The following is a 23,139-nucleotide window of genomic DNA, read 5'->3' on the forward strand; positions in this document are numbered from 1 at the left end:
TAGCACTCAAAACAAACATTTGTTTAGTGTGTTATTTTCAACCACCCCTGGCATCATGATTTTATTTTATATCTTATCTTTTTCAGTTAACTTGGCAATCTTCCCATACCAGTTTATCTTTTAAGAGCTAATTAGTATTCCAGTGTATGGGCTAATTTACTTAACTATCCCTACTATATTTTTTCTTTATAAGTAGAGAATACCACTGAATATCTTTATATGCTTTAATGAATATATTTCTAGAGTAATTACATACTGGAATATATTTGCCAAAGGGCATGTGCATTTAAATTTAAATCCCCTGTTTAATTTTTAAGGGCACTGCTGTTTAAGAGTAGAATGAGGATCTAATAGAATAATCCAGCCCAGGTGAACATGGTGGTTCAAAATCAGAATTAATATTAACAACCAACTAACATGTGAAAAGATGGTCAGTTTTGACAGTAAAACTCTTTAAATACTCTAAAAAGTAAACTCAAACAGAAATGGCCAATCAGAAGATATTGTTGCAATATAGTACAGTCTTCCTGACTTTCTGCTTTGAGTAGATTTTTAACTGCCTTTTAGGGTGTCTAGGATGTTTTATGTTGTAAGCAAAACCCCAATCGAATCTAACATTTGCCCTTTGTTCAACATTTCCATAATTTCCAGGAATAAGGAAAACATTATTTAAATATATCTCTATCCATTTGTGTCTAGGTGGTTATTTATGGGTTTGCCCTGAGGGTACAGATGAGTGCACCACTTCCTTTGGAATTGTAAGGAAGAATTAGGTTAAAGTGTCAATGAACTTAGGACGCTTGTGATACCTATACTATAGAATCATCATGAAAAGAAAAAGCCAAGATTAATTTTCAAGAGAGTTAAGGGTGTGTACTGTTCATGGGGTTCTCAAGGCAAGAATACTGAAGTGATTTGCCATTCGCTTTTCCAGTGGATCACGTTTTGTCAGAACTCTCCACCATGACCCATCTGTCTTGGGTGGCCCTAACACGGCATGTCATAGTTTCATTGAGTTAGACAAGGCTGTGATCCAAGTGATCAGTTTGGTTAGTTTTCTGTAATCATGGTTTCCATTCTCTCTGCCCCCTGAGGGATAAGGATGAGGCTTGTGGAAGCTTCAGTTAATCCTAAAGGAAGTCAGTACTGAATATTCACTGGAAGGACTGATTCTGAAGTTGAAGCTCCAATGCTGTGGCCACCTGATGCAAAGAAATGACTTATGGGTGGGGGAGAACCCCTGATGCTGGGAAAGATTGAAGGCAGGAGAAGGGGGCGACAGAGGATGAGATGATTGGATGGCATCACCGACTTGATGGACATGAATTTGAGCAAGCTCCAGGAGTTGGTGATGGACAGGGAAGCCTGGCGTGCCGTAGCCCATGGGGTCACAGAATTGGACATGACTGAGCAACTGAACTGAAGAGTATATAATTCTTCATACTTTGAATCTTTTCATTATCATCACTCTTTAATGAGAATAAAGATATTTCAGGTCACTTCCTTAACTGAGTAGAATCAAATAGATCTAAACTATGATATAGAGCTAAATATTTAGGCATTAACCTCAGCACATCCCTCAAAACTCTTGGAAAACTCCCTAGTATCAACTTAATTTTACTAATAAAAGCAGAATAAAAGATACATACCTTATGGCTTAAGCAATGGAATATGACTGACTTTCCATAAAATTCAATTTCTTGAAAAATTACAACTGCTTCTCCTGCAGATTTGGTCCTTCTCCAGAAAATGGCATTAACTGTAGCTTCTGGTCAGCTTGCACTGAGTCAGATCACAGTGGGACGTGGATCAAAGACTCCTAAGTGCCTATTTCAACCTTCATTCTCCCCTTTACTCTTAGTGACAGAAGCCTGATTTTCAGCTGGACACTCTGAAACCCAGAATAAGATATACTTTCCAGTTTCCCTTTCTTTAGTTTTGGCCTATGATATACGTGCTGAAGTGATTTATGGGAAAGCTGCTTAAAAAGGAGCTGACTGACGGGGAGGCATCTCTGTTCTTCTGCCTTCTGTCCACATTTTGTATGTGATAGCTGGAGCTTCAGCAGCCATCAAGGATCATCATATGATGACTTTAAGGAATGATGGCATGAAAGGCAAAGGCTGGGGCCCCTAGTGATGTCAGAGAGCCACCTTCCAGGCCTGGGCTGCTGTCTCTGGCCTTTTCTATTTAAGAAAACACAAACTTTTATTATGTTATTCCCACCTTTTGTGTTTAAATTATATGCAGCTGAACAAAACCTTAGCAAAACCTGAGGGCTCGCCAGTATTCCCACTCACATGACAGACTAAGAAGTCTTTTCCAGACAGCAGTACCCCAAGCAGCTGCCACCAATCAGCAAGTGATGTTTATCATCCTGGTGACATATTCAGAAGTCAGACTCCCCTAAGCTTACTAGTCCTCACCATTACCATGACATTTTGGCATTCACAATGTGACGATCATGATCTCTTCCAAGCTGATTTTATTACTTGACTTTCAAAATTCCAAAACAAACAGCATTTTAGAGTTACATCATCAGTATTAAAGGAAAAAAATCTAATTTCTTTCCCCAGACATTTATCAAAGTTCCTATGCAGCAGCCACTATACTAACACTGAAGTTATCAAGTAAGATAGTTGCTACTTGGATTAATTCAGCCTGGTTCATTCAAATAACTTACCAAATCTCTTCCATAGTCTAAATAAAACTTAAGTTTCTAGTTTGAATCAATGAGGTATACACGGCAGGGATGGGGCTGGGAAATGGTAAAATTAGATCATCATTGCTTTCCAAAATGCTTCTGCTGATTGGGGTGGGGATGGGGTAGTAAAATCAGTGGGGAAAAATGTTCACCATTAATAACCTGCACTTTAAGATACCTTTGAGGGACTTCCCTGGCAGTCTGGTAGAAGTCTGTGCTCCCAATGCAGGGGGCATGGGTTTGATCCCTGGTCAGAGAACTAAGATCCCATGTGCTGTGCAATGCAGCAAAAAAAAAAAAAAAAAAATTAAAAGGTACCTTTCAGTGTGGTATTCCAAAGTCTTTTTTTTTTTTTTTTTGTATAGGAGACTGCTGCTGCAGCATGCGCAAAAATATCAACCCTCTCTTCTTTTGCTTAAACCTATAAATCTATACATACTTGACTCATTGATGACTTCAAGCCCTTGATCATGAGGCTCTCTGCTACTTGGAGACACATAACTACACATTTACCATGTTAAAGGCTCTGAGAAGTCCTGCAGTGAAGAATGCTTTTACCTTCGATCCCACAGTACCATCTAGGGTCAAAATATTGTGGCCCAAAGCTGACTACAAGGAAAATAAGAGTGCAGGCAGAAAGCCTTCAACTTGGCCTCCAAGTTCTCTGCCAGAACTGGCTAGAATGACTTTTCCTGAAGTGCTGCTTATTAACGTACTGTCTCTGATGGTCCATAAGGAGAGGACACTTCATCAGGCCACTCTGTCTTTGTGGTGGTATCTCTGATGTTGAAAAAGACCGGACCTCTGCCTGAAGGCTTCTCCACATTCATTACACTTGTAGGGTTTTTCCTCGTTGTGGATTCTCACATGCTGAGAGAGATGTGAGTTTAATCGGAAGGCTTTCTGGCAAATAGTACATTTGAAAGGTTTTTCTCCAGTGTGAATCCTGTGGTGTCGAATAAGGTCTGAGGTCAAACTGAAGGCTTTCCCACACTCATTACACTGGTGGCTTTTGGAGTGGCTGTGGATTCTCTGATGGTGGGTGAGGAGAAGGGCCTGACTAAAGGTTTTCCCACACTCTTTGCACTGACAGGGCTCCTCCTGACTGTGAATTCTCTGGTGTCGATTAAGGTGGGAGCTGCGCCGAAAGTTCTTTCCACAGTGGATACATAGATAAGGTTTCTCTCCAGTATGGATTCTGAGATGTTCCAAAAGGCCTGCATTCTGGCTAAAGACTTTTCCACACTCCTTGCACTGATAAGGCTTCTCACCAAGATGGATTTTCTGATGTCTGACAAGGTGTGAACTTCTCTGAAAGGCTTTCCCACATTCATGACACTGATGACCTTTTTCTCTAGAGCAGATTTTCTGATGTCCAGGAAGACTCAAACTCTGACATACTTCAGCTTCACAGAGTTTTTCTTTCTTGTGTGAACTTTCATGCTTAATCAGGTCTGAGTGCTGGAAGAACCCCTGCCCATGTTCTGGGTATTTATAGTCAGTTTTCTCCTTGGGCTCAGCCTGCTGCCTATCCAAGTTAGAGTCCTTGTAATGAACCTCCATGGGTTCAGATGGTTTCCCAGATGATTCCACTCTTCCACAGGAGTCTGTCTCGACAACCAGCTTCCCATTCTCAATCCTTTTTGCCTCCCCTGAAACATTAAGTATATAACACCAATTATTTGCTTTTTGGTGCTCAGGAAAAGGAATCTGCAATTAGGAGGATAAAACTGAATCAAGCCACGTGTGCAAAATGGAAATGTGGATGTTTGTGTTGCATATAACATACATGGAATGATACATAAGAAAATGTTTCCCAGTGGCTGCTTTGAGAGGATTATGGTGAGAGATGACTTATTTTAAATGGTTTGAAGTCACGTGATACATATGCATATATACATACAGAGAGAAGTTAGCAAGCAAGTAAACAGTCATAAAGGGCAGGGCTCTATGTTCTTTTTTGTTTTTCAATCTGCTTATGGCTTCAGTGAAGAAAATACTGAACATTTTCCTGCCTTCACTCCTTCCTTCCTAAACCCATCCTAAATGCCAATCATTACTGTAGGCACTGAGGTTATCAAGTAGGATAAAAACTTATTTATTTTTTATGAACTCTTTTTAAAGGAGAGACAGAATCATAAACAAGTAGTGGGAAAATAACGTAAAGTTTGTGCCAGGCATAGCAGCAACACAGAAGAAAAAAATGATTGTTAACATTTTATCTTTGAGAACTTTTTGCTAATCTAGTTTTCTAAAAATTACCATAAAACATCAACCACCAGGCAAAACCAGGAAGTAAGAACATATCATACAACTTAAGTTTTTGAATAATTTATAATGGCTATATTACTTTAAAAACTTCAGTTAATTTAGGCAAAATGATGAGATCACTGGTCTCAAAATTGAAGAAAAAGCATACAGAATTACAGGGTCTGAAAAGAACATACAATTGGAAGTATTTAAAAGTGAGGTTAAACAAATAGGGACCTACGGTATAGCACAGGGAACTCTACTCTGTAATGGCCTGTGTGGGAAAAGAATCCACAAAATAGACATATTGAAGATGCATAACTGATTCACCAAACTGTATACGTGAGACTAACATGACATTGTATATCAACTAGACACCAACTAAAAAATTTCAAGTGTGGATATACACATAACTGATTTACTTTGCTGTACAGCTAATGGCTGTATGTTCTTGATAATGGTCTGCCATGTGGAAATTAAAAAGCTAGGTCAATTAAATACCCAGGGCAAATAAGAGAAAGGGATAGCACTAGAAATGAAGAAATGAACTGGAAATGAAGAGATGTAGACATGGTGCCAATTTTATCACTGATTAGCTGTGTTTCTTAGTGATTTAAATCCTCTGGGCTCAATGTCCTCACCAATAAATCAAAAAAACATTGGGCCACAAGACCTTGAGGCTAACATGAAGTCCACAAAAATGTCTTAGCCTTTCCTAATCTCCTTGGACAGCAGTAACTGCTTTCCTGTGTGGTTCAGTAGATCCATTATAGTTCATTGCTTTAATAATTTACTTATAGATGTGGCACAGAAGAGATAATAAACAATGTTTGCTGAATAAAAACTTAGCTCAGACACCAGGGAGAGGGTGAGAGGGAATAGCAGATAGGAGCATGAAGTCCAGGAGCATGAATGGGATGGAAAGCAGAATGAGAGTAAAAGGAGAAGTGGATGGAGAAAATAGAAGAGTGAGAGAGTCTAAACAGCACTAATAACAAACAAATGAAGCTTACTCTGTGTGAGTAAGATAAAGACAGCAAGCAGAACATTTCAAAAGTTGAGAGTCAATGAGAAAGTGAAAATGAAGGGTGGGGGGAGGATGTATCAGAGAAAGTAAAAGCACATGTTGGGGAGGCAGAGTAGAAACACTAGAAACCTAATTGGGTGTAAGGGCTTTGACAAGAGGATGAATAGCCCCCATGGGGAGGGAATGAGAGAACAGTCTTTTCTGTGAGGACAGAATGACACGCACAACTAAAAGGAAATGCAGGGGCCTCCAAAACTGAAAAACAACCTAAACTTTGAGTGCAAAATAACATTTTTCAACAGATCTAGAAGGTAAGGAACAATTTCAAGAATCTACTGTTGCTGAATCTACTTTTTATATTTAAAATATATACCCATCATTGATTACATGGCATAAATTCATTTCTGCAAGGCTGTTTAGAAAAAGTAGGCCTCTCTCTTTTGGCTACTTTACTCAGAAAGCTTCCAGAAGAAGAGGAATTTTGAACTATACTCAGAAACTGTGCAGGGGAACCATGCAGTAAGTAAAAGTAGGCTTTACAATTGAAATCAGCCTTGCATCAAATAGATATATTCTGAAGGTCTACTCTAGGCGAGAGATGGTAGCAGACTCAGGAGATAAAACAAAGCCCTGTCCTTTGGGTCTGGCAGGAGGAAAAGAGAAGTAAACCAGCAATTCTAATATAATATGATCAGTTCCATGGTAGCTTTAGCAGCAGAGGTGGGGAAACTGATCTAGACTTGGGGGGATTTAGGAAGGACAGAGAAAGTGATATCTAAGCTAGCTGTGAAGGAGGAGTAGGAATTAGCCAGAGAGAGTGAGGAAGAAGTATTCCAGACAGACAAGGTGGGAAATGGACTCAGCATGAAGAGAAACACACGTGAGAGTTGATGGAATCAGGGATGACTAATTGTCCCAGTGTGCCTGGGAATGAGGGTTTTCCCAGCACATGGAACAGTTGAAATGAAAAGTCTCCAGCAAACTGAAGCAAGCTGATTATGTTAGGGAATACAAGGCTGCAAGGTCTGCAAGTGCCAGAGTATGCTAGGTGAGACTTCTGTTAAGAGCTATTGCGAATGAGTAAAGGTGATGGGTTGTTTCTTAGTTCATTGAAGGTCTTCAAGGAGGGGAGCAACAGTAATGAATTTGTGTTTAAAGCGTGGAGAATGAACAAGAGGTAATTTAACTTTAGCAGAAGCACCAAGATGAGAGATGGTAAAACAAAAAAGATAAACAGGGCTTGTACCAGACTGGAAAGAGGAGAAGAATGAAAGGGATAAATATTAGAAAGAGAGATGTCAGAGTCTAGAGCAAAAAAAAAAAAACACAAAAGAAAATCCAGACAACATTTAGAAATAAAAGGCAGTAGTCATTTACAATAACTGGAAGGTGGTAAGAAAAAAATAAGTAGTGAATCATGTGGCTGGCATTCTTTCCCTTGGGAGAGAAACAAGCACTCCTTTTTCATTCACACCCCTGCCCCCCAGTAATGGGGAGAAGAGAAAGGTAAAGGTTCACACAGGAGAAGGATTCAGTTTTAATTAAACAGAAAAAAACCAAACTAGAAACACTCAAAAACAGAAACAAGGGTTAGGGAAAAAGGAAATGTCTGGGGTAATGGAAACTTTTCTGTCTTGACTGTGGTGATGATTAGACAACTGTAATTATTTCATGTTTGTGAAAACTCATTGGCCTGTACACTTACAAAGAGTGAATTTTAGAGAATGTAAACTAACCTCAATAAACAGGACTCAAAACAAAAACAAAAAAGCAAAATGCTAAGGGTGCCGAGCAAGGCCTCCAGGCAGAACCACAAATCTCACATGTGAAGATGCAGGCTTCTTACCCTTCTCTCTCTCAGGCTCTGGGACGTCACCTTCAGGTTGGACCTGCCACTCCGGCATGGCTTTTGCAGGGGCTGTCTCCTCCATGAACACTTCCTGTTTCTTTGCCTGGTTTGGGTCCTGGGGATGATTAGGTACACGTGGGTTTAGGAGGAAACTGCTGTTCAGAAAAACACTTCAATGTTTAGAAAAGGAAGCGAAGAGAAGGGCAAAGAAAAGAGAGTGGAAAACCTGAAGCACATTCAGTTTCCTCCCAGCAGAGGCAGGGTGGCTGAGGTAAGGGTTTCAGCAAGAACAACCAGACTGCAAAGAAACGGAACCCAAGCTGAGCAGTTCTCCCACTGCTGAAGTCATGGCCACGGCCCTGGCCCAGCGTGTCAGCTCCTGCTTTCTTGCAAAGGGGCACACCTGACCCTTACCTCTTGTCCTGTTCCTCCCAGCTCCGGCTGCAAATCCTCCAGGAAAACCACCGCATCATCCCCGCTCTCCGGATGATGCTCCCATAACCGGGCCTGGAGCTCCTCAGGCAGGATGGTCAGGAACTGCTCCAGCACCAGCAGCTCCAGGATCTGCTCCTTGGTGTGGGTCTCAGGCTGTAGCCATTGTCGGCAGAGCTCCCGGAGCCGGCTCAGTGCCTCTCGAGGTCCTGTGGTTTCTTCATAGCGCAACTGCCTGAACTGCTTGCATAAGGGCTGCTGCCCGAAGCCTGTGCTGTTTCCCTGCAGCTTGACTCCCTGTTCCCGAGCAGAGAGGTGATCCTCCTTCACCACCCGAAACCCCTCCTTCTTCAGGTTCACAGGAGCAAGGGAAGGAATGGTTCCCCATGCTGTCGCCATCTCCACCTTCAGACTGCTCTATTTTGGGCAACTTTCTTTTGACTGCCTCCTCAGGGATACCCCTGAAAATGTAATAACAAGAATCACAGTAATAGCAGTAGTAATGATGATAACTGCAATAGCAATCCCCTTTGTTGGATTTATACATTTCCAATAATTACTATCCATTTCTCCTCTTTCTCTGAAACAACCATACAAAATGAGAAGACTGTTTTACAGAAGATTGCCAGCTAACAGCATAAATAACAGATTTGAAAAATCATCATTCTGTAGCCCTTGATGAAATAACTGATTCAATCAAGGACCACAAATGGGTGAAATCACTGGGTAAAAAGGAGTAAGGGGAAAGGATAATCTCAGCCTCAAAGAATCACCACACTGATTGCTTATGCATTACAAAGGGAAGGATGGCGCTATCCGGCAGTCAGATGAAACCTAGCAACACCAACAGTAAGATAACTGACCTTGTGCCTCAATTTCTTACACAGCATTTTTACTAGACGTGTTTAACACGAATCTAATAATGAGGAAACTTTCAGATAAATCCAAAATGTCTAGAATGCAGCTTATCTACAAGAGATATGCACTTTTCAAAACATCAATTTCATAAAAATAAAGAGTGAATGTGGGAAAGGTATTTCTCTAGATTAAAGAGATACAGCAAAATGTAACAAGTGAAATTTTCTCTTGAATAAAAAAAAATACAAATGTTTTGAAGAATTCAGAAATCTGAATAATATATAGGCAAACCAAATAGAGCCCAAAGGCTGTATTTTTACTTAAAGTTTTACTGGAATACTGCTGCTGCTGCTTAGATGCACAGTCATGTCTGACTTAGCAGGGATTGAACCTGAGTCTCCCACATTAAAGGCAGACTCTTTACCCACTGAGCCAACAGGGAAGATTGATTTTTTCTTATTGGAATACAGCCAAACCCATTTGGTAGACAGTGTTTACATCTGCTTTCAGAAATACACTAGCAGGACTGAGGACTTGAACAATGGAGCACTGATCCCTGCTCAGTCAAAAATCCAAAAATCTGTGTGCTACTTACTATCTCTGCTGCAAAAACAAAGGAACTGATAGATGAGCAAGGGTAGGAAGCTAAAACAGCTTCAACAGGATCAGGACTCAAACTCTAGTTCTTTTGACTCCACATGATCTCTAATCAAACACAAACTTTCCCCCACTTAAAGATCTGTAAAATGAAAATACATGTACTATACGTACTGAAAAAACCCATGTATAAGTGGACCTATGTAGTTCAAACCCTTTTGTTTAAGGATCTACTGGAGTTACCACAGAGACTGTACCACCTGCAAAGCTCAGCTATTCTGGCCCTTCACAGAAGAAGTGTGTAGATCTGAGAGTCTCCTCAGGTGGAATACAGTTTTGTGGTCATGTAAGAGAATAGCCGTATTCTCAGAAGACAGTACTAAAACTTATTTTCAAATGTTGCAAGGAGAGGGGAGTCTGTGGAGAGGTATGTGGAGAGAGGGAGAGAGAAAAAACACAAATGTAGCAGGAAGTTGACAAGAGCTGCTAGATGAGGGGTATATAGTATTGATCATACTATTCTTACAACTTTTCAGTAGATTTGAAAATTCTTCAAAAGTTGAGAGGGAGAAAAAAGACACAAAATGAATAAAACTGTTTGTATGTTCATTCATTAAAGCCAATATCAGAATTAACTAAAAGAACATAAGGATATTCACAACTTACCTCATTCATTGTCTAGGTGCCACACTCTTTAGTTGCTGGAGGTACAGAGATGAAAGAACCTCTGGCCTCTATAGCTCTCTGCCCCACAAGAAATCAAGTAAATAAGCAATTACAGTTGAATGTATTAAGTGCCACGGTGAAGGTAGACACAGGATGCTAGCAGAGCTCAGTGGTAAGACACTTAATCCCTGTTAGCAGGTCAGAAAAGACCTCTTGAAGGTAGCCCTTCTGACTCATAAAAGACATGTGAAAGTCAGAAAAGAAAATACAGAAAGGGTATTCCAGACAGAGAAAAACCTGAGCACAGAGCTGTTGGAAAACCTCACATGTTCTGGGTAGTTGTTAGTTATGGCTGGGAAAAGGGTAAATGGGGCTGGGACCTGGGAGACACCTATGTGTAAGGAAGAGAAGTAAGAAGGAATAACCAGAAAGGTAGAAAAACAAAGACAGTAGAATCCAAGAGACAAGGGGATCTGTTTCTACAGGTGTGGAGTGGTGGAACGAGCCTGAGCCTCAGACTGGCCTGGGTTCCAATCCCACTCTGTCACTACACTGTTCACTCATTTGTAAAATGAACATAATACCTAATTCAGAGACATGTTTTGAGGTAAATGAGGGCATCTCAATTAGACAGTAGTCCTCACTCACTGCAACTAGAGAAAGCCTTGCACACAGCAATGAAGACCCATCCACAGCCAAAAATTAAAACCAAAACAAACAGAAAACCCCCAAAACTTTTCATGTCTCCTTGTCCATAACTATATCGTGCTCAGTAGCATCTGACTTTTTGCAACCCTATGGACTGGTAGATCACCAGGCTTCTCTGTCCATAGGATTTTCCAGGCAAGAATACTGGAGCGGGCTGCCATGTCCTCCCTCCAGAGGATCTTCCTGACCCAGGAATCAAACCCGTGTCTCTTGCATCTCCTGCACTGCAGGTGAATTCTTTACTGCCGAATCATCAGGGGAGCCCATAACTATATTAGTATTTCTAAAAAAACACAAACACAAACAAAAAAAAGTCAGTGACTTCCCTGACAGTCCAGCAGCCAAGACTCTTTGCAATAAATGCAGGGGTCCTGAGTTCAATCCCTGGTCAGACAACTAGATCCCACATGCCACATCTAGAAGATCCAGCATGTCACAACTAAGACCCAGCACAGCCAGATGAATTTATTTAAATAAATATTATTTTAAAAAAAAACAAACAGAGGTCACTGCAACCGCTGTAAAGGCAATTCTGGTCATTGGATAGGGAGAACAGTCACCCAGTCACAGGAAAATGAGAAAAATGACACAAGTAAGCAAAAATTAGTCTTTCAAAAAACAGGACATTGAAAGGAAAAAGAAATATAGGACCTAAGCTAGGAGAGGGTAGCATAGAGGACAGGTATGTTATATACCATCTTTATGCCAATGATTTCCTTATTTTTCTGCCCAGACCTCTGAAAGATTTTTCTTCTGGCTATCTGGTTCCTGGGCACCTTACAAAAGCCTATCAAATGCAACATGTCAAAATGAACTCAGAGAGTCTTCCTGGTGGCTCAGTGGTTAAGAATCCACCTGCCAATGCATGAGACATGGATTCAATCCCTGGTCTGGGAAGATCCCACACGCCTCAGAGCAACTAAGCCTGTGTCCCACAACTGTTAAGCCTATGCTCTGGGGCCCAGGAATGGCAACTACTGAGCCCAAAAGCTGCACTACTGAAGCCCATATGCCTTTGAGCCTGTGCTCCATAACAAGAGAAACCACCTCAATGAGAAGCCCATACACTGCAATGAAGGGAACCCCCCATGCCCAGCAATGAAGACCCAGCACAACCTTAAAAAAAACCACACAACAAAACTCAGAGAATTATACCATTAATCTTTTGAACAGGCTCTTGTTATGTGGGGACTCTTGATTCTGATGACTCTTGAGTGACTCTAGAGATAAGTGAAATAGTATCTGCCAATTGTTGGCACACACTTCTGAATCAGTATAGTATAAGGCTCACTCACTTAGTGGCTGTGCCCAGTTAGGTTCCAAATTTAGTTCGCTGTTACACAGTATCACTCCCAGCTGATACTTATTTGTCAAAACAGGATTTACAATCTAAAACGCCAATCCTGCTGCAGCTGACCCTTAAACAACAGGAGAGTGAACTACATGGATCCACTTATACATGGATTTCTTTTTTTTCAAATAGGCCAAATCTGCTATGTGGCCCTGTGAGTAGAGAGAGCTGACTGTAAAGTTATACTTGGATTTCCGACTTCACCATGGGCCGCTAACCAGTATTGTTCAAGAGTCAACTATATTCTTAAAAAAAGTGAAAAGATGTCCATGAAAGTAATGATTGTTAGCCAGAAAATAGTTAGGTATTATGATGATGAATTTTCTTTGACAACTTGACTGCACCACCGGGTACCCAGATATTTGGCCAAACATTACAGTGGGTGTTTCTGTGAGGGTGTTTTCGGATGAGATTAACATTTAAATAAGTGGACTGAGTAGAGCAGATGGCTTTTATTAATGTGAGTGGACTTCATCCAATCGGGTGAAAGCCAGAATAGAACAAAAAGGCTGACTTTCCCCAGTAAGAGAAGTCACCTGCCTGACAGCCTAAAAGCTGAGAAACCAGCGTTTTTCCTGTCTCCAGTCACCCGATTCCACTCTTGCCTTCCAGTCTGGTCTCATCTTGAGTTCCTGGCTGTAGACGCTTAAAAACCTGTCAGATGTTTTTCCTTTGCTCAAAACCTTCCTAATACTCTTTCCACATCAAGAAATCAACAAGTTCCTTACACAACACCCACTTTTTCTACAGGCCTCCTCCCACCCCCATCTCTCTGACAGCATTTTCTACACACCTTCCCCTTGTTCACTGTGCTCCAACCACTCTGGGCTCCCAGCTACTCGTCGAGTATGATAAGCGAGCTCCTGCTTTAGCGCCTTTGCATTTGCTGTTGCCCCTTACTAGAAAATTCGTGTCTGCAAAGGCCACGTAGGTTTTTTAAACCTCCCTCAGGCTTTTGCTCAAAGTCACCTTCTAAGGCTTAACTTATACATATTTAAAATTGAGCTCAATGGATAAATACACACACACACACACACGCAGAAGATTGTGCCTCTATAAACAAGAACCACAGCATCATTCCTCTCCTAGGCCCCAAGATTGACATCTCCTGTCCTCGCCCGCTCAGAGTCCACACGTCTCCTCCATTGGGTAAGGCTTCTCCGCACCCGCAAGGAATCAGCTGCTCCCTGGCCCACGGGCCGCAGTTACTCCCCAAACTGGAGCGCAATCACCACTCACCCCTCCAAGGACCCACCGGAAAAGCCAAAAGCTTTCAAGCAGCTTGTTAGCTCTTTACTGAGCGGCCGCTCTCGCTCCGCGGCGCTTTTGACCGTCGCTCTAGGAATGCTGGAGGACTGCGGCTCGATGGCGCTCCTACGAGGCGGCCAAATTCAGGCTAGTAGTTGGTTGAGCGGTCTCGGAGTCCAGAGGCTGGGAGGGGTGCCCCAAAGCTGGGAGGGGCGTCCAGGTGTGTTTTTAGGTTTCTTAAGTTTATAACCCGAAATTTATTTCATTTATGTAGATGACACGCAAATTCGTGAAAGCTGGCGTGTTTTGGGGCTTTCCAGGTTCCCTCAGTTCAGTTCAGTCGCTTAGTCCTGTCCAACTCTTTGCGACCCCATGGACTACCAACCTTAGCGGTAATCACCCTGCTAATGCAGGAGACTTTAGAGACACAAGTTTGATCCTTAGGTTGGGAAGATCCTCTGGAGTAGGAAATGGCAACCCACTCCAGTATTCTTGCCTGGGAAATGCCATGGAGAGAGGAACCTGGTGGGCCTTAGTCCATGGGGTTGCCAAGAGTTGGACGTGACTGAGCACACATACACAGGCACGGAAACAGGCCAGCTCACTTTAGTGTTATCACAGCTGGTATTCCACTTTGCTCACTCACATAATTAAGACATGGACACATATTTTACCATTCTCCCCAATTAAAAAAGTTATCAAATACAGTGGCAAAAATAAATGTAAAAGTGTTTTTAAGTTGAACATGTATATATGTACATATGCAAATATACAATGAATGTATATGTATGTATGAATGAATGTAACAAAAAATTAAGGCATGTTACCAAATGCAAGGTTGTGTGCTGGATGCAGTAGGCCAAAGAAACCAAATGTGGGCGTTTTAAAGCAGAGAGGTTTATTGCAGGACCAACCAAGGCAAACTCTTCTTGGTGTGTCCTCAAAACTACCCCAACTCCTCAAAGGGTTTCACCAAAGCATTTTTTAAAAGTCAGGTGAGGGAGGCGGGGTTGTCAGGAACGTGATCAGCTCTTGCACAGTTCTCTGACTGGTTGGTGTTGAGGTAACAGCGGTTAACATTACTACTACTTAGTGAAGTATTAGTTGTTCAGTTGTGTCTGAGTCTTTGCCACCCTATGGACTGTAGGCTGCCAGGCTCCTCTGTCCATGAAATTTTCCAGGCAAGAATAACTGGAGTGGGTAGCCATACCCTTCTCCAGGGAATCTACCCAATCCAGGGATCCAAACCTGGCCTCCTGCATTGCAGGCAGATTCTTTACCCAGGCAAATAAGGCAGTCTGAGTCACCTTATTGGTACTTTGGGCCTGGAGGTCTAGAGGCATGATCATCAAGTATTTCATTTCTTCCATTTGGTGGTAATGTTAGCATCTGTAAAACAACTCAGGAGAGTGCATCAGATATTATTATCTATGTACATCAGAGAGGAGCTACAGCAGAGGATAGAAGGGAGGTGTTTGTACCAGGAAGATCCCATAGGGTCCTCCTCAATTACAGTCTATTACTAAGGGAGAGAATAATCAAGCATTATTTTCTGCAAAGTATGCGAAGGGTAGGGGTGGGGGTAGGGTGGTGTCACGACTGAAATAAATTCTGCCAAAGAAAACAGAAGTATTCCCTCTCTTGCCCGCATCATCACAAACTGTATTTTTATTATCTGTGAACAAAATAAACCCTTAAAAAAAATCCGAACAAACTGGTTTAATCAGTTGGTAGTTTTGAAACAAGTATCTTACTAACCATTGTTTTATCACACAATTCATATTGTTTCAAGCCTGAAATGATCATAACAGAAAAAAAATTCCATTATCAGGAGAGTTCTTTTTCCCCTTGTGTGTCAAAAACTTAAAAATATCTTTTAAAAGTTTAACTTAAAAAAAAGTTAAAGTAAAATGTATATATTTAAAAACTTTTCCTTAGGCTAACAAATCCAATCAATTCGAATATTTTACTAATTAAAAGTTAATAATTCTGTCGTGCAGGGAAAATACATATCTCACTTTTTTCAAGAGCTTTTCCTCAAAAAAAAAAATTATACAAGAGGTAAACATAAATTTCGATTTTAAAAGGAAGCAAATATATCCTAATTCATTTATTACCACTTTCAAACTCCCTACCATGGTTGGCTTAAATATCACTCATATTATCAAGGCTGAGATTACTGTCATTGCATTGGATATCCCATGAAAATAAAAACACAATGAAGCTAGACAAAGAAGAGCTTTTTAACAAGAAATATTGGCTTTCAGTGCATGTACTATATATATATATATATATATTTTTTTTTTTTTTTTCTTTTTAAGTCATTCAGCACTGTAGTGGGCACCTGTTGGTTGCCTACCCCTGCCTTCCTAACATTACTCTAATATGGATACTCAGGTATCCATTCTTTGCCCACATAGCCCATAAGGTGAGCAACTCGGCAGATCAGGAGTAAGTCATTCTATTTCCGCAGCAATGATATATCGGGAAGCAGGTGGTGGTGGGGGGTGGGGGGAAGGCAGGAGGGGAGGTTTGGGGGAAGCATGTGACCTAAGCTAATCTAATTAGGCTGAGTCTCAGTAGTCTTATTTGGAATGCCAAAACAAAAATTTTCCTTCTCTCTTCATACGTGGACCAGAAAATACATAACCAAACTCAGGAGCTTTGGCAGCCTATTATTTAAGGGAAACAGGCTAGAAGAGGAAAATGAGCCAATAAAACTAACTTTTAACTCTGTTAAATGCAAACCAGAAGTATACACTCAATTGAATCCTTTGTTTTTTTCCGGGGTTCTCCTGGTTTTCTTTGGGTAAATGAATGGCTCCATGAGGAAGCAACAGGGAAAACAACAACCCTTTAGGTTAATAGCTTCAACTTTTAACATAAACAGGATTCATGGATAGATAAAGAAAATGCCAAAAAGAGATTTCTTAGGAGGAAAGGATTAGGGATGGGGGTAGAAGACTCACATTCTACTGACTCTCCTCCTATAGTGTTTGAATATTTTTAAAAACACATATACATATTACTTTTACAGTTAAAATTAACAAAATATATTGTTAAAGAAATCTCAAAAAGCAGCTTTTTCTTAAGGAACTTACAGTTGGTACAGTAGCACCATAAAGCCTTTTAATTTTGGTCATTTAAAATTGTTGAAAGTCCTGCTATGGAACAAAAGTCCTTATTTATCATCTTTCCCTTTTGTTTTTCGGTACACCATCTCTCGGAAACTAGTTAGGATTTTATTCTCTCTCTTCCGTCTCTCTTCTTGGTTAAAGGATGCAAGGGCTCTCTTCTCATCAGCACTATAGATCTGATTCTCTTTACGCAGGCGCACAGCCTCCATCCTGCGATGCCTGCTACCACTCATAACATAACCTGAGCATTCAAAAGAAGCAATCTCTTCACTTGTCAACCCAATTTCACCTCTTCGTGGGATACGCTTTCCGGCTTTTACATACTCAGCCATAGCTGCACCTTCACCTGGAAGCAGAGCATGGCCATAGTTCAAAGGCTTCTCATCTTGAGAGGTGTGTATAATAGGTGCCTCTGGACCTATTAGATCCATGTTATCTGCAATCTTTGACTGCTCAATCCAGATGTCTTCTGGCAACTCGTCTTCTGAATCCTCATAGCTTGAGCCACTGGATTCTTTTTTAGTCTTCTTAGTCTTCTTTTTCTTGGGCTTTTTAGCTCTGCGTTTCTTTTTCTTCTTGACTCTTTTTGCTCTCTTTTTATCATTAGAGCTGGAATTAGTGTCGGAGTCCGAATCACTGTCACTATTATCAGAATATGTCCTATGTTTTCTTTTGGACTTTTTCTTTCTTTTCTTTTTATTTTTCGAACGACTGGCCTTTTTCCTTTTTTCTACGGAGCTGGTATCTGAACTGCTGCTCTTCTTGGTCTTTACCTCTTCATCCTCAACCGGGGTGTGTTCATCAGAATCTGGCTCAGGAAACTTTGGAGACAGCCCCCATACCTCAGGAGCTCCCAACTCCCCAATCCTTTCTCTCTCTTTCAGCCGCCTCTGGCGATAGCTCTCCTCCTTCTCTTTCTCACAGTCCTCCACCCACTGCCTGTCGCCCACATAGTGGTGTTGATGGTAACGGTACCCTCCACAGGAGAGAGAAGAGGATGAGAAGTCATAGTTGCGGAGCCCGGGGGGCCGCTTTCGAGACTCAGGGCAGATAAAGGGGTAAGAAGCTCCAACACCCGACCCACTCCACGAAGGCCTGAGGCATTCGCGGTCGCGGGAGTGAGTACGGCTGACCCAAGGGGAGTGTCTGGCCTGCGCGGATGGCGGGCTCTCGGAAGAGCTGCGTCGCTGTCTCCCAGAGCCCGGGGTGTCCTCTGGATAGCTGGACTGGGACACTGGCGCCATGGGCCGGTCTTTCACACCGGTGGTTACAACAGGGATACTGACTGGCCGGCAGTTTTCGCTCCCGCAGGCGCACTGGCAACGGTCCAGTGCACGACTTCCGCTTCCGGCGGTTGCCAGGCGAAGATCTTAATCCGCGTGTGGGCTGTAAGTCCCTTTTTAGGTGAGGCTGCTAGGAGGGCTCTTCTGGAGAGCAGATAAAGAGGGCGTGGCAGCGCCTGTTTGGGGGACTTACATTCCCCAAGTTGAGCCCCGTGGGAATATTTAGAAGAGGAATTCGCTGTCAGTGAATCCCTCTACTGTTCAATCACTCCGTTCTTTACCTGGTGCCTTTAAGCATCTTGACACCATTCTCTTCTACCAGTCTCACTCCGGCTCTCTTTATCTTTACCCGTTGTTGAAGGTTCCCCACTTCTCCCACTCCTCTTGTTTACCTCTTAAGAAGGACCTCGTCCACTATTTTCATAGCAGAGATACGTTTTTTAATGACTACCAAGTCCCACTTGGAAGCAAACCCCAGAACTTATTTTAAAATAAAAATTTGAGATCGGCCTGAGTTAAGTGAAGACTGGAGTTATGATTTGTATTCTTAAATTCACAGAAACACAGGGAGGCATCCAACTTAATCCAGATTGTCTCTTTACCGAGATGATTTCTTCAGAAACTGTGGTTGGGAATCACGCTCTGCATACACTTTGTTTGCTCTCTAAAATGGCAAATATTTCATGCAAAACATTGTTTCCCCCGATCTTAAAATGTGTATAGACACTACCTTCATTTTGGTTCTCTATAGTTAAGTTGACCTGCTCAATTAGCAGACTTGGAATGTGACAGGAAAGCTAAGACAGAACTTCAGTTCAGTTCAGTTCAGTTCAGTAGCTCAGTCGTTTCCGACTCCTTGCGACTCCATGAATCACAGCACACCAGGCCTCCCTGTCCATCACCAACTCCCAGAATTCACTCAAACTCATGTCCATCGAGTCGGTGATGCCATCCAGCCATCTCATCCTCTCTCATCCCCTTCTCATCCTGTCCCCAATCCCTCCCAGCATCAGGGTCTTTTCCAATGAATCAACTCTTCGCATGAGGTGGCCAAAGTACTGGAGTTTCAACTTCAGCATCAGTCCTTCCAATGAACACCCAGGACTGATCTCCTTTAGGATGGACTGGTTGGATCTCCTTGCAGTCCAAGGGACTCTCAAGAGTCTTCTCCAACACCACAATTCAAAAGCATCAATTCTTTGGCGCTCAGCTATCTTCACAGTCCAACTCTCACATCCATACATGACCACTGGAAAAACCATAGCCTTGGCTAGACGGACCTTTATTGGCAAAGTAATATCTCAGCTTTTCAATATACTATCTAGGTCGGTCATCACTTTCCTTCCAAGGAGTAAGCATCTTTTAATCTCATGGCTGCAGTCACCATCTGCAGTGATTTTGAAGCCCAAAAAAATAAAGTCTGACACTGTTTCCACTGTTTCCCCATCTATTTCCCATGAAGTGATGGGACCAGATGCCATGATCTTCGTTTTCTGAATGTTGAGCTTTAAGCCAACTTTTTCACTCTCCTTTTTCACTTTCATCAATAGGCTTTTTAGTTCCTCTTCACTTTCTGCCATAAGGGTGGTGTCACCTGCATATCTGAGGTTATTGATATTTCTCCTGGCAATCTTGATTCCAGCTTGTGCTTCTTCCAGCTCAGTGTTTCTCATGATGTACTCTGCATAGAAGTTAAATAAGCAGGGTGACAATATACAGCCTTGACGTTCTCCTTTTCCTATTTGGAACCAGTCTGTTGTTCCATGTCCAGTTCTAACTGTTGCTTCCTGACCTGCATATAGGTTTCTCAAGAGGCAGGTCAGGTGGTCTGGTATTCCCATCTCTTTCAGAATTGTCCACACTTTATTGTGATCCACACAGTCAAAGGCTTTGGCATAGTCAATAAAGCAGAAATAGATATTTTTCTGGAACTCTCTTGCTTTTTCCATGAACCAGTGGATGTTGGCAATTTGATCTCTGGTTCCTCTGCCTTTTCTAAAACCAGCTTGAATGTCTGAAAGTTCACGGTTCACGTATTGCTGAAGCCTGGCTTGGAGAATTTTGAGCATTACTTTACTAGCGTGTGAGATGAGTGCAATTGTGCGGTAGTTTGAGAATTCTTTGGCATTGCCTTTCTTTGGGTTTGGAATGAAAACTACCTTTTCCAGTCCTGTGGTTATTGCTGATAGAACTTAGCAATGGTGTTTTCCTGATGCTAGGGTCAACGAATAAAATGGAGAAAGTAAACATAACCAAGTTAGGTCATTTGATCCAAGTAGAATTTTAGTAATATGATTTTAGGGAATAAGGACTGGCATGGTGCTCTGCCATAAAATATGCTTCCTTCAGTTCAGTGGCTCAGTTGTGTCCAACTCTTTGTGACCCCATGGACTGCAGCATGCAAGGCTTCCCTGTCCTTCACCAACTCCTGGAGCTTGCTCAAACTCATGTCCATCAATTCCATGATGCTATCCAGCCATCTCATGCTCTGTCATCCCCTTCTCCTCCCACCTTCAATCATTCTCAGCATCAGGGTCTTTTCCAAGGATTCAGTTCTTTGCATCAGGTGGCCAAAGTATTGGAGTTTCAGCTTCAGCATCCGTCCCTTCCAATGAATATTCAGGACTGATTTCCTTTAGGATTAACTGGTTTGATTTCCTTGCAGTCCAAGGGACTCTATGCTTCCTTAGAAACTGGCAAATAGGAGGGAGTATTATAAATGAATGGTCACGTGTATTTCACCATACATATCACAATGGATAAGGTAACTTTTATAGATTATCTGTAAGCAAATATGTCTCAGCCTCACACCAGTCCAGGCTTCCCTTGTGGTTCAGCTGGTAAAGAATCCATCCACAATGTGGGAGACCTGGGTTGGATCCCTGGGTTGGGAAGATCCCCTGGAGAAGGGAAAGTCCACCCACTCCAGTATTCTGGCCTGGAGAATTCCATGGACCGTATAGTCCATGGAGTCGCAAAGAGTCGGACAGGAATGAGCAACTTTCACTTTTGCCACACTAGTCCTATACCCTGAACTGTAGTGCATCAGAAAGGCTACAGATTCCATTTCCCAGACTCCAAATGCTGATGGGCAGAATTGGAGAACAGAGGGAAGGAAATGGTTCAAAGTTTTAACACTTTAGTTAATATCTGAAAGTATAATTATTTTCTAACAGCCTGGAAATTATGCAGTGTTTTAGCTGTTTAAGAATTCACTGAGACAAAAGGAATAATCACATGATTTATTATTTTATACAAATAAGTTACATTAGGATTGCTCAGGGGTTTTTTAGACCCTCAAAAATTTGAAGTAGCTTAGAAATTAGAATAAAAACAGGAATTTAGAAAGTTGTGCATAGGCTTTTGGATGACAGCTCAATTCCTAATAAACAAAATACATGGAACAGGCAAGAATATATCATAATGTTCAGTCATTAATTGGGAAAAGAGACCAGGAATGCTTGCTGTGCTGAAATTCCAAGGTCTCAGTTGATGCAGTAAACAAAAAGTTACTAAATCTGATAACTCCTTTAGTCTCTGCAGCTAATATATCAGCCTGTCAATATAATAAAAATAGCACACAGCAGAAGTAACATTTCTCTCCTCGGAACTTTCACAGTATTCAGTTCATCATTCACAAGTCACTGATCAGGATATTGCCTTATTTAAAAAACTTTTTTTTTTTGGCTGTATTGCATGGCATGCAGGATCTTAAGTCCCCGACCAGGGATTGAACCCATGCACCTAGCAGTGGAAGCATGGAGTCCCAACTCTGGCACTGTCTTATTTTTATGTGCAAGTCTTATCAATGTTATTATACTGAAAGTCTAAGCCCAAGTATGTATGCATGTGTGTGTCTATGCTTTATCCCCTTCATTGTCAGGAACAGAAGGCACTGAAAATTATTTTTCTACAATCTTCCCCTCCTCCATGGAGAAGATTTTTAGCTTCAGAAGGAGCAGAAAGAGTGAAAGGAGGCACAGTGGTCCTTTGTTAATCTCAATAGATAATACTTATTGAGTAAGTGTATAATGCTTTCTGATTTGTAAAAGGTTCTCATGTATATCTCTTCACATGACATAAGAAACAAATACCAAAAAAAAAAAAAAGAACAGTGTTTAAGATCAGGGCTATTAACAAACATTTAGGAAAAATAAAGGTAAGGAGAGAAGAGGAAATGGTAAGCTTTATGGAGGTACCCATAATACAGTTAATATAAAAGGAAATTTTTACAGGCTTAAAAGGTTAACTGGAGAAAGTCTGCAGGTTCTTAGAAAACTAGTTTTAAATTATACTCCAATGAGGGAATCATGAAGGCAATGAAAGACCCAAGGGAAGTGATACTGGGAGAGGCCTACAGTTTACAAAGTCCCTAGTCAGCCTGGGGTTCTTCAGAGCAGGAATCCAGCAAGGGACTGGAGAACAGAAAACGTTCTGCTGGTGACTGAACAAAACTGGTCCAGGATTTCATCAAAGCAGAATCCTTTCTTGGCTTAATCTGGTAAAGCTGGAAGCTGGGGAGAGGGCACTCACACCTATGAAGATGGTATTGGTCTTTGAAGAGCTTCACAGAAGGTGATCTGAGTGAAAATAGGAGATACCAAGAAATTCTTATTGACAGTCTTAATAGGTTGATACTTTGGACATTATGGAATCATTTCTGTCAGATGCCAGGACTCCCAATGTGTTTCCAAAAAGATACATTTTCTCCTACCACCCATATTCAGGTCTCTATCATCGTTGGCTGCCTTTGACGCAGTCTTCCTCTCCCCAACCACAGGGCAGTTTTGAAAACATGAATGATACTTGTTATAAATATCTGGTGTGAATCCTCTAGCCTGGAAGAAGTTTAAGCCTAGCTGGCATAAGCCTTGATGCATCGTGGGCTCTAAGTTGGGAGAGAGGGATATCAATGGTGTCTTGGCACTTGGTTAGGTTCAAGATAACCAAAAAGTGAGAAACAAGCTGTTGAGCATCATAGGATTTATTTATATCGAGATACATAACCATTTTGGTCTGACTTGATCAA

The 23,139-nt window shown here is 41.6% G+C and overlaps 3 protein-coding genes across 8 annotated transcripts in view; all 3 read right to left on the reverse strand.

Moving 5' to 3' along the window:
• PGBD1 (piggyBac transposable element derived 1) overlaps positions 1–2,698 on the reverse strand; it is a 21,494-nt gene extending 18,796 nt beyond the window's left edge. The window contains exon 1 of the mRNA XM_069563614.1: positions 1,650–2,698. The gene's annotated coding sequence lies outside the window, so the exon portion shown is untranslated. The remainder of the gene's footprint in view (positions 1–1,649) is intronic.
• On the reverse strand, positions 2,469–13,825 carry ZSCAN26 (zinc finger and SCAN domain containing 26). Of its 6 annotated transcripts, none has more exons than XM_069563698.1 (5): positions 13,682–13,782; positions 10,384–10,461; positions 8,245–8,723; positions 7,828–7,945; positions 2,469–4,356 (listed from the first exon to the last, which is right to left on the reverse strand). In XM_069563698.1, exons 3-5 carry the CDS (start codon positions 8,659–8,661, stop codon positions 3,455–3,457), a joined length of 1,437 nt encoding a protein of 478 aa, XP_069419799.1. In that variant the 5' UTR covers positions 8,662–8,723; positions 10,384–10,461; positions 13,682–13,782; the 3' UTR covers positions 2,469–3,454. The 6 variants fall into 6 exon arrangements, with proteins under 6 accessions (XP_069419799.1, XP_069419801.1, XP_069419798.1 ...); XM_069563700.1 differs by having other exon boundaries at positions 13,698–13,777; XM_069563697.1 differs by having other exon boundaries at positions 10,384–11,374; positions 13,698–13,777.
• Positions 13,826–15,992: 2,167 nt separating this feature from the next.
• Positions 15,993–18,563, reverse strand: NKAPL (NFKB activating protein like). Its single transcript, XM_069563723.1, has one exon. It carries the CDS (start codon positions 18,069–18,071, stop codon positions 16,872–16,874), a length of 1,200 nt encoding a protein of 399 aa, XP_069419824.1. The 5' UTR covers positions 18,072–18,563; the 3' UTR covers positions 15,993–16,871.
• Between the last annotated feature and the right edge of the window lie 4,576 nt (positions 18,564–23,139).

The sequence above is a fragment of the Ovis canadensis genome, chromosome 20 (assembly GCF_042477335.2).
Source record: "Ovis canadensis isolate MfBH-ARS-UI-01 breed Bighorn chromosome 20, ARS-UI_OviCan_v2, whole genome shotgun sequence".
Taxonomy (NCBI): Eukaryota; Metazoa; Chordata; class Mammalia; order Artiodactyla; family Bovidae; genus Ovis; species Ovis canadensis.

Bases quoted from the DNA above. Each gene is read 5' to 3' on its own strand.
- ZSCAN26 (XM_069563695.1), bottom strand. From the start codon at position 8,661: ATGGCGACAGCATGGGGAACCATTCCTTCCCTTGCTCCTGTGAACCTG. The intron at 7,946-8,244 runs GTAAGGGTCAGG...AATCATCCCCAG, and splicing joins TGGGAGGAACAGGACAAGAG to GACCCAAACCAGGCAAAGAA. The intron at 4,357-7,827 runs GTAAGAAGCCTG...TTAATGTTTCAG, and splicing joins AGAGCCTGAGAGAGAGAAGG to GGGAGGCAAAAAGGATTGAG.
- NKAPL (XM_069563723.1), bottom strand. From the start codon at position 18,071: ATGGCGCCAGTGTCCCAGTCCAGCTATCCAGAGGACACCCCGGGCTCT.